Here is a 13,741-nt window from a genome sequence, read left to right on the forward strand (position 1 = left end):
GAGGCTTCAGGCCCGGACCTGCAGGACACACCGGGACGGAGGGGGTTAATACGTACGGCGCAGATTTGCTTGGTTGGGGTGTTGGCTCAAAGAAAATAGCAGGGCAATGCCATGCTATTCTGCTTCCCCAACGGGACACGGTCCCCGGACACATCCTTTGGTACCCGTGTCCGTTCAGCGCAATGCAGTAACGATTCATTCAAAGTTTTTCGATGCATAAACCAAAGGTCGGAAACAGGTCGCCGTAGCCCGGCCCTCGCCGCCCCTCCCTTGAGCATACATCACCCAGGACTCTCTGCCCCCTCCTGCAGGCATCGGCTTCGCCATGCGCCAGGTGGGCGGCCGGATCAAACCCACCACCATCATCAGCGTGGAAGGAGACACGGTGAAGCTGGAGACCAAGAGCACCTTCAAGAACTCTGAAATTACCTTCAAGATCGGCGAGGAGTTCGAGGAGAACACCGCCGACGACAGGAAGTCCGCGGTGAGTGCTCAGAGGTTCATCGCCAACTTTTTGCTGGTGTCTTCCCTTCGACCAACCAATGGCGTTACTGTAGTGAGTGTTACTGTGTGTCGGTTATGTGTGTGTATGTAATGCATTAATCACATCTGTGTGTGTTCTGCAGTCCCTGGTTACGTTAGACGGAGGCAAGTTGGTGCACGTCCAGAAGTGGGACGGCAAGGAGACCAGTCTGGTCAGGGAAGTCACCGACAACACCCTCCTGCTGGTCAGTAGACGTTATCTGTGTTCGTGTTTTAGAGGGATGGTGTGTGTGTGTGTGTATAGCGGCTCGTATGGCAGGCAATGTCCCAGCCGAAAGCATATGAACTCCCACCCCTGCAGTCTATCAGCTAGGCGCCCAAACCCTGTCTGCTGCTTCACCACATATATTTGAATTGAGTATGTCACTTCACTGAGTCACTTTCGATACAAACATCTGCTGAATGACTCGTAAAAACATTACCCTTAGTACATCTTACCCTCTGGGTATGTACAGAGGTGAGAATAAGGTTAACTTTGTGCATTTTGTGCATTTATTTGTTTCCATTTGACATTAAGTATTTGCTGTCTGCTATGTACTCTGGGTTTGAATGTATACTCTTATCCCCCCCCCCCTCTCTCTCTCTGTCTCCTTCACAGACACTTACAATGGGAGACATTGTATCGACACGGCACTACGTCAAGGGTGAATAATTACCCAGCTTCCTCCAGTGTGGAAGAACCAAAGCTACATCAACTTTAACCGAGAAAGACCCTCAACCAAGACATAAGGAAGGGGTGAGAGGGAGTAGAAGTTGTCCTCACAATCTCTCTCTCTCTCTCGCCGTGTACCCAGTTACGACCTCACTGTTGACATCCGCTCCTTTTAGCCTGACATTTCGCTTTGTTGTTTACTGCTTCTTTGTACCATACTGAGAATAAACCACTGTGGTTAAGTTTTTATTATATCGTTCCTCAACAAATATCTGGCCCAGTGTCCCTCCATCTCATTATTCTTTTTGTGCCAAAAGTATTTGAACCTTTCCCGAACAAGTTCCCAGGAATGGAAAGGTTGGAAAAATAAAGAAATTGAAAACTCAAAATGGTACTTCTTTAATACGTACTTTGAAAATAAAGTGTATGAATGTAAAATGTTGCTCAGTAAATAAAAAATAAGTTCAAGGCACCATTTAGTGTAACAGCCTGATGTGCGGGTTATTTATACCTTGGCTAGATGAAGGGAAATTGTGACCTAACCATGGAGTTGTCGATCACCGGCCCTTGTGCGTATGGTTCTACTTGTAAACCTGCAGTGAGCTATTACCGGAGCATACCTTCCTACTGTAGATTGGGGTGTCATGTGTTTAGAACACAGTGCCAACCAGGGCAAGGGTCACTGTGTCTAGCCAGTTCAAGAGAGCTTCACGCTGATGGACGTCACTAAATAAATAGCCATTAGCTCTTGAATTACACCTGTTTGAATCTAAGCTATCACTTAGCTATGCAATTGTCCTCTTACGGAACCATCAGAATTACAACAGGCATTTTCGTTCGAAGTGACCTGCGTGATTGGGGAGAAGGTCCTGATTGAGGTTGTGATTGATAAGTATGAGGTTGTTACTGATGAGTGGGAGCGCGTTATTGGTGAGTCGGAGGTCCTGATTGATGAGTTGGAGGGCGTTATTGATGGAGGTCCTGATTGATGAGGGCGTTGCCAGTCGAACAAACCAGCGTTCTGAAGAATTCTTTATCGAAACCAACTCACTACATGCATATAAATCATGGTGCCAAGCAACTTCTGCATGCATACTGGTGCGATTCATGAGCCAACCAGTGTAAATTGCCTCCAGACCCACATTGTTTAACATTGTACGAGCTATTTGCAAATCAAGATTAACAGTAGAAAACTCAATGTTTGTTCTAAATGAATCCTTATCTTCTATTGACACTGGTCAAGGTCATCTTGCTCACCCCCGATAACAAACACAACTGGGTCATGTTTTGTAACCACCACGTGTGTGACCTCCCAGTCTGAGCCGACCTGTTGTGTGCAGGTGAAACAGCTCTTATCCGTCTGATCCAATGACCTCAATTGATCGAGTGCTTCCAGAGCTCCACATAAACCTACGATGCTTCTGTCCACCTACAACAAGGATCCTTCAGTGTTAACATTTCTTGGATGTTTTTTATTAGGACTCGGTGAGACATGCAGACTGTGAACACTAAGCAGACATTTGATGACCAGTGGAAAGACACACACTATACACACACACACCGGAAGAGATTGGCAGAAACAGGATACCGCCATAGTGCATGATCTCTGTCAGTGTCTGTGTGGGTATCCACACTTCCTGTCTGTTTTTGCCACTTCCTATTAAGGCATCTGATTTCATGTCATTTGTTTCGTAGTAGTTGACCAAAATTCAACCAATACAAACCTTGTCATCCTTGATTGGATTTCCTGGACTACAGGTAACCCGAGAGTTGTAAACAAGATGAGGATATCCAATGGGGATGGACGTTTGGTCCACCTATCTGGTTACCTGAAGCCCTGCGACTCTGGGGTTACTCAAGGACACAGCCACGCTTATCTTCGCCACGTCTGCCTTTTTCTGAACTTGCTTGGCATGTGGAATAAAATACGTTAAAGGCAGTCCTTAGGTAATGTTCACTATTATGGAAGCTTCCGGTTCACAGAAGTTTATGAGGAGAAATAACACAAAGAAAAAAATGTCTGGTGAAAGACGTCTACTGATTTTGCTTAAGAATAGTTTAAGAGGAAGTCCGTTCATCATTCTGCTCTCCAACACTTCTCCTTCTGGAGCTGTTCTGGTTGCAATCGGGTGTGCATGCGCGAGCGTGTGTGTTGAAATAAAAGCGTGGTGTCTCAGTTGTGTTTGTGGGATTTGGTTTTCTTGTGTTTCTTCTTCTTTTTGTCCTCCCGGTCTTGTGTGTGGCGCCCTCTCTTGGCCTTTTTGGAGGCCGTCGCCCCGTCGCTGCTGCTGCTGCCGTCACTGTCAGAGTCCTTCCTCTCTCTCTTCCTCTTCTTCTTCGCCTTCTTCTCCTGGTGGTCATAAAATAAAATAATTGAATAGGTCTCTCATGTGGTGCCCTTTTAGATTAATAGTCTGCTTGGTGAACAAAAGTAAAATCCCAACAGACAACGACAACAATTCATCTAAGTTCACCAGAGGGCATAACATAGAAGGAAAGTATAAAATGTGCTGCTTGAAAAGCGATCCACCATAGCATCATTACTATGCTGTTAATACTCATGTATAACTTGTTTGTATACATATTTTAGCTCATTGATTGTTGAAGGTATTATAACCCGGTACAGAAGGGGTGAACGATGTACCACTTCAGCATCTCTCACACACACACACACACACACACACACACACACACACACACACACACACACACACACACACACACACACACACACACACACACACACACACACACACACACACACACACACACACACACACACACATCTCACTATCTCAGAAACGTTTGTATGCTCGCCTTCTTCTCCTTTTTCTTCTTCTTCTTCTTCTCTGCGTCTGGCTGCAGTGGTACTGCGGAGGCCGGCTGTGGAGGCGGCTGTGGCTCTTCCTCGCCTACGTCAGGCAGGAGGGCGTACTGCAGCCCCGGCGTAGAAAAACAGTCTTTTGTGAAGTGACCTGAGAAAAGGTTGCACATTTTTAATCAAATTAGAAGGAGGTCCCTTATACAGGGGTTCATAGAGTGTTTCCCCCAGGAAAGGTCCTAGTCGAGGTGGTGGGGGTTCAGTTCGGTTAGGGGTTCAGTTCTCAGTATTAGATACAACCTTCAGGTGCCGCCGTTTCAATACCATTCAAAAAGCTTTACGGCGAGACTATTGTTGTGGACAGTATTGCCAATGCATTATTTATCTATATTTAAAAAAATAAAATAAAATAAAAAATACATATATATTTAAAAAAAAACAATCAGTACATTGGTAGTCAAGGCGGGGCCCTATTGTTGTTAAGGCGGCCGCCTTAACCATACAGTGCTGGGGGAAACACTGTCACACCTAATATAAACATTGTGAACTGTCATTAGGTAGGTTTGTTAATCCCAAGTGACTTGAGGTCACGAACAATCAAAGCATTCCATCAAAATCTGAGTACAAAAGACAAGTAATGCTGCGTTCTGAAGTCAACATAAGAGCTCTAAACCACAACGTGTCCCAGGTGGCTCCTTACCCTTGCAGCCACACTTGGCGCAGGTTGTGTTCAGCACCGCGTCCAGAGTGATTCTCCTCCCAGTGTGATCTTTGAAGCTCCTCCGTCGTCTCTCATCCTGCCTATGAACACACATAGGGATATGATTAACACACATGGGCATAGGACACACACCGCAAAAAATAATTAGCAAAACTTACTCGGCCATAACATTGTTCGGGTCCATGTCCCGCCCAGTGCCCTGATTGACAGCTTTCATGGAGAAGGACAACTTGACCTTCTCACCCTGAATCTGAAACACAAGAGGACAGAGAAAAGGTGGTGATGCTCTCTGAGAACACATTATCTAATCTGAGGGTGAGGTTATTCATTACACATCACTGTATCAGGAGGTGTGTGTGGGTACCTCTCTTCCAATGACTTTGATCCACACTTGTTCTCCCATCTCCACGATCTCTGAAGCGTTCTCGACCCGTGAGGCCGACATCTCACTCACGTGTACGAGGCCTGTTTTCATAGAGAGAGAGGGTTGAGGCACGTTAATGTACTTTCGTATTTTGTAATGTACTATAAACTTGAGCTCAACTCTTACAAACTCACACACTCAGTTACCTTCCTTTCTGTATCCGGGGAGGCGGACGAACGCTCCATATGTTTGCACAGAGACCACTTCCCCCTTAGCGATGCTGTACATGGGAGGGAGACCATCAAGCCCTGCTGGCTCAGGCGGGGGTCCATCCGAATCCGACATGGTTAATACTGCAGCGGAATTGTGGAAGGGAAAAAACAAAGTGGATCACAGTGGAATGACGGACAAGGAATAACTAATGTGTTGTTCACCTTAAAGGTGAAGATCCCGATAATGTAACTATTTGTTTTGCCAAAGCGTTATCATAAGTGTACATATCATTAAACATTTTAGCCAGAGTAAAATCTCAATGGAATTGAATGGAAAGGTGTGTAAAAACAATTTGTATGGAATGTATAATTGTGTGTTTTACTGCAATACTGAAGAACTAGTATAAAGTCGGTTTGTTGTAGACACAATTTGATCTATGCAGATGTAATAGTGGTTTGTACAAGGTTTGTTTACGGGCTGCCCCCTTCCCCGGTGTGCGCTGTTCACTGTGTGGGGACCATGCTAGTGGGCTAAGCTCATTGGATACAATAGCTAACGTTGGCTAAACAAGTTTTACCCAAAAAATGCAAACAGGCGGAAATACCCAATTGAAAAGGACTTAACACAATGGCGTAATCAATTAGTTGTGCTTATTTATATCAAGGGGAAATCATTTCAACAATACTTATTATTACCTATCGTGTTTGCAGGAGAGTCGATTCAGTAATACATCCGGTGCGCAAGAGTTTGTCAACATGCACCCCAGCCAATCAACGCGGTCAGCGCCAACACCAGCCAATCGGGACGTTCGCCACTAACGGAAGTACTAGGCCGACGCGTAGAGAAGCCATTGTTAGCATAACGTTGGTATTCGAAAGTGTTCATTCATTTGCGGAATTTATACAAGTTTAAATCAACGTTTCATAAAGTAGCGAGGATGATCGAGCAGAAAAAGAGAGCGGCCGACATGGCTGTGGTCGCCACCGGTGTGAAGCGGCCCCGCACGGAGCTGATCGCTGCGGCTCAGTCGCAACAACTCGTGGCCATGGTATGGAAAGTCAAAGTCTGCTAACAAAATGTGTGGTTTTAGTTGCAAATGCTCTAAAGAGCTGCAAAACAGCCATTTCAGTTTCTAATGCACTAAAATACTTGACTGCAAAGTATAACCGCGCTCTCTTTCAATCTCAACGCTGTACTACTGTCCATTGTATTCTGATGTGTGTTGATTTTAATTGTCATACAAATCAGAATGCATCACCCTGTACTCTCTACGTGTCCTGTATCATAATTTAGTCCATTCAAAATCGGTGTTCCGAGGTATGCAGATTTCATAATGATTACGTATACGTTACGTTTATTAGCTGATATGGTCGTCTTTCTGCGTAGGGTCCACCGCGGAGTTCCAGCCTCCAGGCTCCCATCATGTTGATGTCTGGTCATGAAGGAGAGGTCTACTGTTGCAAGTTTCACCCCAACGGAGCCACACTGGCCTCCTCGGGATTTGACAGACTCATATGTACGTTTTTTCATCTGTAAAGTATTATATTACTCTTCCGAAGCTGATCCTTCAAAAAGTTAGTATGCCTTCTTTGACATTCATTTCGGCAGATTAGATATGTAACCTTGGCTTTCTGTCTTGCACCCCTTCCAGTGATGTGGAACGTGTATGGAGACTGCGATAACTTTGCTACTCTTAAGGGGCACAGTGGTGCAGTGATGGAGCTGCATTACAACACAGATGGCAGGTAAGAATCTCAAAATAACGAAAAACAACCTAGATTAACTAAAGAAATCTATCACGAAGGAAAACTGCAAAATGATAGAAATGTTGATGACAGAAGGCTGAAAATTAGCGGAATTTAGCGTGTTGAGTAGCTGTGCCACAACTGTAGAATCTAGTCTGGGTACAGTTGGTAGCTATTAATACATGAAAATGAATACATTAATAATACAAGATGATGGATCAAACGTTATTACCACATGAGGGCACTGTTGGAACCTCATACTACATGAGGATATAGGTCATAAAACAACAAAATACAAGGACAAAACGTGTACTGTAGTCCCAACTCGATATGAACAAGTAAGGAAGTTTCTGCCTTTGTGTCCAGCACGCTGTTCTCAGCCAGCACGGACAAGACGGTGGGCGTGTGGGACAGTGAGACAGGGGAGAGGCTGAAACGCCTGAAGGGCCACAGCTCCTTCGTCAACTCCTGCTACCCAGCCCGCCGCGGCCCCCAGCTGGTCTGCACCGGCAGTGACGACGGCACCGTCAAGGTACAGCCACAGGAGCCCGGCAACCAATCACAGTATCGCTTACTGTTACTTAAGATGAAAAAATATATATACCTATCTTTAAGGTTGATTGTGGATGTGAGGTGGTGTGATCGTATTTGAACAGCGGTAAATGCAAGAATAATTGATGGTAAGAAATATGTATGAAATGTTCTTGAACCCTATATAAACCAAACTTTTGTTGTCGCTTTGATGTTTTGTGGCTGTGATAGTTATGGGACATACGCAAAAAGGGGGCGGTCCACACCTTCCAGAACACCTACCAGGTGCTGGCGGTCACCTTCAACGACACCAGCGATCAGATCCTGTCTGGAGGCATCGACAACGACATCAAGGTACGGCCTTCCAGCAATCGGAATGAAAATGCATCACATTCACATTAGATAAATTACTTGCATGCAGTATTTCTGTTTGTGTTGATGTGGCAGTTTGAATCATCATGAATCACTGATGATTACCAAGTGCTATTTTTATATTTGTGCGTTGTAGGGGTGCAACGGATCACAAAACTCACGGTTCGGATCGTGTCACGGTTTTTGAGTCAAGGGTCGGATCATTTTCGGAACAACAATAAAGATAATAAGACAAATGTGACTAAATAAAATCTTCAAATGTGTAAAAACAAAATAAAGTGAAAATTAGGTAATAATCCTGCTTCCTTTAAACATGGTCAATATTTAAAAAAATTGCAATCATTATTCCTTATTTTTAACATGGATAGTTAATAATCCCTAACCCTGGATTTACAATTCAGGATGTCTGCATTGCCTGGGAAGAGTTTAGAGTCTACTCTCCCAAGGCAATGCAGATATCCTCATCATCTTTTTTTTCTTCTAGTATGGTAGCGAAATACAGTTTCTGTCGTGCTTTATTTGGCATTTTGTAAATCCGTTGATTTCGGTTGGAAGACTCATTGCTCATTGCAAGGGGGGTTGGTTGTAGTCTTTTCGCTCAGTTCTAGCCCTACTGTTGATACGGAGAACCGAGCGAAAAGACTACACAACCGAACATTAACATGTCCGGTTTCCGTTTCAATGGGATTTACGGAACGCCAAATAAAACACAACAGAAACTGTATTTCGGTACGATACTTGATGATGTTGTTAATACCTGAATTGTCCTCTAAACATGCGCTGATCACGTGAACGCACAACTTTTTTTTATATCAGCCGATCCGTGGATCACTTGTGTCCCGAACCGTGAGGGTTGATCCGTACAGATCACGGGGAACCCGTGAACCGTTGCACCACTAGTGCGTTGGATTTTCAACCAAATGCCTACAACATTGACATTGGTCATGAAACCCACAAGAACTTGGGGGTGACTTCCATAAAGCAAACAACAAATTTTACGTTTTTGCAGGGAGAACTTTATGTGATTTGCTAAACATAAAGGTGGATGTTCCTTTGCGTTGTGCCGTGCAGGTGTGGGACCTCAGGCAGAACAAGCTCATCTACAGCATGCACGGTCACAGTGACTCCATCACCGGCCTCAGCCTCAGTTCAGAGGGCTCGTACCTGCTCTCCAACTCCATGGATAACACGGGTAGGGGAGTCTGCCTTGTAGGAACACTTTAATGAGGCATGTTGTTTAGGAAACCCGCCACACTGGTGTTGTACTATAAGTGCCCTTGAAGCTTAACACTCTTGGAAGCGGACATCAAAGTCAACTGCCAGTACAGACTGAGATCCACAAACAAAAACCGTTGTGTTGTACTATGTGTACAAGAAAATGAACCCTATCTTGGACGAAGACATCCTAATCGGTTCAGCCCGAGTTCAACATTTCTACATACACCGGGGTGTTTTATTTAGGTGTCTGGGAAGCGTAACGCACTCAGACGAACCTGATATAGCCAGTGAAGGCAAACATGCTCAGTTTGTCCGTGTTATCTCCGTCATGTCCTACGATACGTACAGTGACCATGGTGACTGACAGAGATAACAGAGATAACACCCGGACCAGAGTATACCACAAGGCCAGGCTGGCCTACCGACCGGGACACCATTGTACATTTATACACGGGGGTCGTACTCTGTATTCGATTAGATACTGTGTTCTCCAAGAGACAGGGTCGATACGTCACCGTCTGCAATCACATTCAGAAACACATGGTGCTGTGATTCCTGTGTAATCGCATTTCACCACATCAGATCCACTTGTAATGGCTGCCATTTCAAATGTTTATCTTGTTGAATGTCTCTGTATAATCTACACTCCCCCTGACACTGGTTGGCACGGCGTTGTTAAAAAATACAAGACGTCAACATCAATTCCATTGAGTGTTCGTTGGGCCAGAGAGTGTATTTTACTGAAGTTATGCTGTTATGCTTAATATAATCTATTGATCTCCATGTCCAGTGCGCATCTGGGACGTCAGGCCCTTCGCTCCCAAGGAGAGGTGTGTGAAGATCTTCCAGGGGAATGTCCACAACTTTGAGAAGGTAATTGGAGGGTACATCGCTGGTCGTATCTGCGTCAGCATGTACCACTACAGACAATAGAGTGACACCACATTTTGACCCCCAGCAGCCATTCGGCCACCTTAAATCAAAAGGCCAATTGGATAGATTTGCTAGTATAGATATATTATTGTGATAATGGTTTCCTACCCCAATGTTACTTTCCTTTTTTTTCTTTCTTTAGAGGATTGGTCAGGTTTTCTCAGACCCTGTTAATAGCTGTCATTGTCAATTTCCAGATTAAATCAGCCATGATCTTTGTTCCACTCCCCATTCCTCTCACGGTGTACATGTTTTCCGAAATAAGGCAGTCCGGGATCAACATTATTTATACTCCAAACAAGCATTAAGAAACTCCCAAAGCTATATTTTTGTTTTATGCAAAACAAGTTAGCGCCTATGAGCTGCCCTTGCTGTTTGTGCTAACAAACAAACAAATCTATACAGTCTGTGTTCACAGGCCACTGCGCATGCTCACAAACTTTAAGAGGAGATGAGGCGTAAATTAAAAGCCGGCCACACACCGGCGCCGAAGCACAGCGGTGCGCATTTGATGCGCCCCAAAAGCCGCCCGTAGCATCAACAGGAAGTGGCGCGCTGCAGCACTGTTGTGATATGTTTTGAAAGAAGCAGATCAACAAACTTAGTCGGTATAGGCTACCATAACGTCATACCAGTTGTTTTATGACTACATATATGGCCCTGATGCCAATGATCCTCTGTGCTTACAATGATAGTCACATTCATTCATAGTTACTTTATGTACTGTCGGGCACTTTACCGTTTAGTCACTTTACACACTTTATTTACTTTCATTGCTCATTCCTTTTGCATTGTGGAATTATTTATCTAGGTAATCAACAATCTCCATGTGTACAGGACCTTGTATCAAGCCGGGATGTACCAAACAGCTTTAAAAAAAAGCGCTTTTTCAGGGGCGGTGACGCTAGGTAATAGGACAGTGGCGTGAAGCCTAGTTGGGCCGCGCACCTAGGCGGCGCCAGTGTGGGCTAGTACACCCGGAATAATGGGGGCGTTCTTTTTGACTCGGCGCCGGTGTGAGTTGGGCTTAAGGGTTTTCAGCAAAGATAGTAGATGCATTTTAGGCAGTGTGATCGTTTAAGCATAAGCATTCACTTCTGCATCAAAATGAAGCGCTCAGTTACCAGTTGTATGTATGTACAATACAACTGTCACTATTCCCCACTAAGCCAGTCCAGTGCAACCACTGAGTCGTAGCAATATAAATTCCAGGTTTAGGTGTCTCTAACCGAGACAGGGCCGTTCATACGCACTTACAGCACTTACTTAAGTGCTGGATAAGCACTTACACTTACTTATCCAGCTATGGAAGCAAACTCCAACTGTGCTGTTTTGGAATAAACAAAAGCTGTGAGAGGCGGGAGTTGAACAAAATCATGGCTGATAGACAACCTCAACAATTAACCTAGTGTCTTGGCAAAAACAGCCCATTAATTTTATCATATTTTGCTTTATTGTTACTGTGATATCACAATATTATTTGGTTTATGTACCCACATTTATCAGTGTGCTTTGATGGCTGACTGTTTACTTTATTGTACCCTTAGTCAGTTACAATTCTCATTTGCCTTACATAATGTCTCCCCATCGCCCCTTTCCAACTAATGAAACAACAACTCTGCGACTATATCTACAACTATTTTTGAGATGCTATGACAAGCTCCAGATGTTTCTGTGTTCTGGTTGCTTCAGGATACACCAGATATCTCCCCATGTGTTGGTGAAAAGTCCTATTAATTTCCGGTTATGATGGATTATCTTTCAGAACCTGCTGAGGTGCGCCTGGTCTACAGACGGCAGCAAGATAGCAGCCGGCTCGGCCGACAGGTGAGACGCTGCTCCATAGACGTGTACTCTGACTTCTCAATGAATTCATCATTATTTGCTGTGCTCTTGGCCGGTTACTTGGTTGACCAAACACCAATTATTTCAATTTGGTTACATGATTTTGGATAGTTCTTTGTCTTTCTTGTAAAAGGGGGAAATCTTGGTAGATATCATGGGTTAGGATGTGAGAATGATGACATATTTTGGTGAAACTGTACAGTAATGTAATTTTTTTTTTTTTATTGAACATCCTGGTGTTGCTGCTTGTGTTCCCATTCAGAAACTCGTCTGCAGGGACTAGTGAATCAAACACACCAGTGTGATAGTGCCCACTCAGCCCTCTGCTGTGGGCTCCCTTCGTTCCTAACTGAGTCTTGTTTGTCTTGTTTTACTCCAGATTCAGTCTATCTTGCCTTTCCATCTCTCTTTCTCTCGCGCGCTCTCCCTGTTTTCTCCACTTATTGTCACTCTGGTCCTTATCATCTCATTGATAGTGTTTGACAAATACTACCCCCTCCAAATCAAATGCAACTCGCAAGATGACTATCTGTCCATGTCTTCTGGCTGCGGGGTGGGGAACTATCAGACAATGCTTGTATGTGATATTGGAAAGAACCGCCGTCCCCAATAGGGGTCTTTTTGGGTCATGATAGCTTCCATAGATGCAGACATGTATTTGTCATGGCAACGGACACAATATTCTGAAACGTAATAAAGTCCTCTTTAAATGAGTCTGTTAACCATGTGTTTGGCTCTTCCTTCTAGGTTTGTGTATGTCTGGGACACCACCTCCCGCAGGATCCTGTACAAGCTGCCCGGACACGCTGGCTCCGTCAACGAGGTGGCCTTCCACCCGGAGGAACCTATAGGTAAGACCAGCTGCACCTGAGATCAAGATGGCCGCTAGGTGGATAGGGCCCATGTGGCTAGACTAGCCCTATTTTCTATACATGGTGCTGCAGTTGGTAGGTATCTATGAATTGTTGGGTTAAAGTTGTAGTTCACATGCACGCATTCATATAAAATTGAAGGGAAATATATCGGTTGGTATAAAAAAGAAAAGGTTAACAAGTTCAAACACCGCAGTTAACTATTTGTTTCTCTCTCTCCACAGTGCTTTCTGGTGCCAGCGATAAGCGGCTATACATGGGAGAAATTCAATAGTGTGTGTGTGTGTGTGTGTGTGTGTGTGTGTCTGTATGGGGATATGAGCGGGAATCCTCTTCTGGATCGGGTAGCAGACATTCCAGAGTCTAGTAACAACCTCAGGACATGGATTTAAACTTTTTTTATGTTCAGTTCAACAGCTTGGATATGTTTTTGCTTTTACTTTTTAATAAACTCACTCTTTAAAAGTGTTTTCGCCATTCTTCCTTTAAGCTGTGTATTATGACTTTCATTTTAATGTGATTAGTCAGGGGCTCACACGTCATAGTCAAATAAAACCATTTTTGTTGGTACTAAAACGTCACCACGATCCTTGGCTGTATTTTTATATTAATGTATTTGGTCCAAATGTAAAGCGTCTTTGGGACACGATGCAAATCAAAGGTATATTATTTTAATATAATATAACATTTCTGTTAAAGAAACCTTGGTTCACTAAATATAACTGGTATCCGGTTTCACTGGTCTTTGTATGAGATGAGTCATTTTATATCAGTGTTTAGTGATATTCTATGAGCCTATAGCTGAGTATGGCTATTTTTAATTCACGACTTCAACAATCTGACAAAACTGCAAACTTTCACTCATGTAAATAATTAATGCATAAGAACAGCCTCAACCCCCCCGTTTGTAT

General features: G+C 44.0%; 3 protein-coding genes across 4 annotated transcripts in view; 2 read left to right on the forward strand and 1 right to left on the reverse strand.

The window, feature by feature from the left end:
* LOC130375477 (fatty acid-binding protein, heart-like) overlaps window positions 1–1,667 on the forward strand; it is a 2,824-nt gene extending 1,157 nt beyond the window's left edge. Inside the window, exons 2-4 of the mRNA XM_056582417.1 lie at window positions 312–484; window positions 627–728; window positions 1,142–1,667. Coding sequence (XP_056438392.1) covers window positions 312–484; window positions 627–728; window positions 1,142–1,195 — 329 coding nt within the window. The 3' untranslated portion in view covers window positions 1,196–1,667. The remainder of the gene's footprint in view (window positions 1–311; window positions 485–626; window positions 729–1,141) is intronic.
* A 587-nt stretch (window positions 1,668–2,254) lies between these two features.
* Window positions 2,255–6,100, reverse strand: LOC130375475 (zinc finger CCHC domain-containing protein 17-like). Of its 2 annotated transcripts, none has more exons than XM_056582415.1 (7): window positions 5,919–5,986; window positions 5,308–5,454; window positions 5,102–5,202; window positions 4,896–4,987; window positions 4,717–4,817; window positions 4,013–4,170; window positions 2,255–3,545 (listed from the first exon to the last, which is right to left on the reverse strand). In XM_056582415.1, exons 2-7 carry the CDS (start codon window positions 5,444–5,446, stop codon window positions 3,369–3,371), a joined length of 768 nt encoding a protein of 255 aa, XP_056438390.1. In that variant the 5' UTR covers window positions 5,447–5,454; window positions 5,919–5,986; the 3' UTR covers window positions 2,255–3,368. The 2 variants fall into 2 exon arrangements, with proteins under 2 accessions (XP_056438390.1, XP_056438389.1); XM_056582414.1 differs by lacking the exon at window positions 5,919–5,986 and adding an exon at window positions 6,010–6,100 and having other exon boundaries at window positions 2,256–3,545.
* LOC130375474 (U5 small nuclear ribonucleoprotein 40 kDa protein) lies at window positions 6,073–13,317 on the forward strand. The gene is made up of 10 exons (XM_056582413.1): window positions 6,073–6,362; window positions 6,701–6,830; window positions 6,966–7,059; window positions 7,426–7,591; window positions 7,822–7,944; window positions 9,034–9,154; window positions 9,971–10,053; window positions 11,879–11,940; window positions 12,706–12,809; window positions 13,055–13,317. Exons 1-10 carry the CDS (start codon window positions 6,252–6,254, stop codon window positions 13,102–13,104), a joined length of 1,044 nt encoding a protein of 347 aa, XP_056438388.1. The 5' UTR covers window positions 6,073–6,251; the 3' UTR covers window positions 13,105–13,317.
* Window positions 13,318–13,741: the final 424 nt, after the last annotated feature.

Source organism: Gadus chalcogrammus, chromosome 22, assembly GCF_026213295.1.
Source record: "Gadus chalcogrammus isolate NIFS_2021 chromosome 22, NIFS_Gcha_1.0, whole genome shotgun sequence".
NCBI classification, from domain to species: domain Eukaryota; kingdom Metazoa; phylum Chordata; class Actinopteri; order Gadiformes; family Gadidae; genus Gadus; species Gadus chalcogrammus.

Bases quoted from the DNA above. Each gene is read 5' to 3' on its own strand.
- LOC130375475 (XM_056582415.1), bottom strand. From the start codon at position 5,446: ATGTCGGATTCGGATGGACCCCCGCCTGAGCCAGCAGGGCTTGATGGT. The intron at 4,988-5,101 runs GTACCCACACAC...CTTGTGTTTCAG, and splicing joins TCAAAGTCATTGGAAGAGAG to ATTCAGGGTGAGAAGGTCAA. The intron at 3,546-4,012 runs GCGAGCATACAA...TATGACCACCAG, and splicing joins AGAAGAAAAAGGAGAAGAAG to GAGAAGAAGGCGAAGAAGAA.
- LOC130375474 (XM_056582413.1), top strand. From the start codon at position 6,252: ATGATCGAGCAGAAAAAGAGAGCGGCCGACATGGCTGTGGTCGCCACC. The intron at 6,831-6,965 runs GTACGTTTTTTC...CACCCCTTCCAG, and splicing joins GGGATTTGACAGACTCATAT to TGATGTGGAACGTGTATGGA. The intron at 9,155-9,970 runs GTAGGGGAGTCT...CTCCATGTCCAG, and splicing joins CAACTCCATGGATAACACGG to TGCGCATCTGGGACGTCAGG.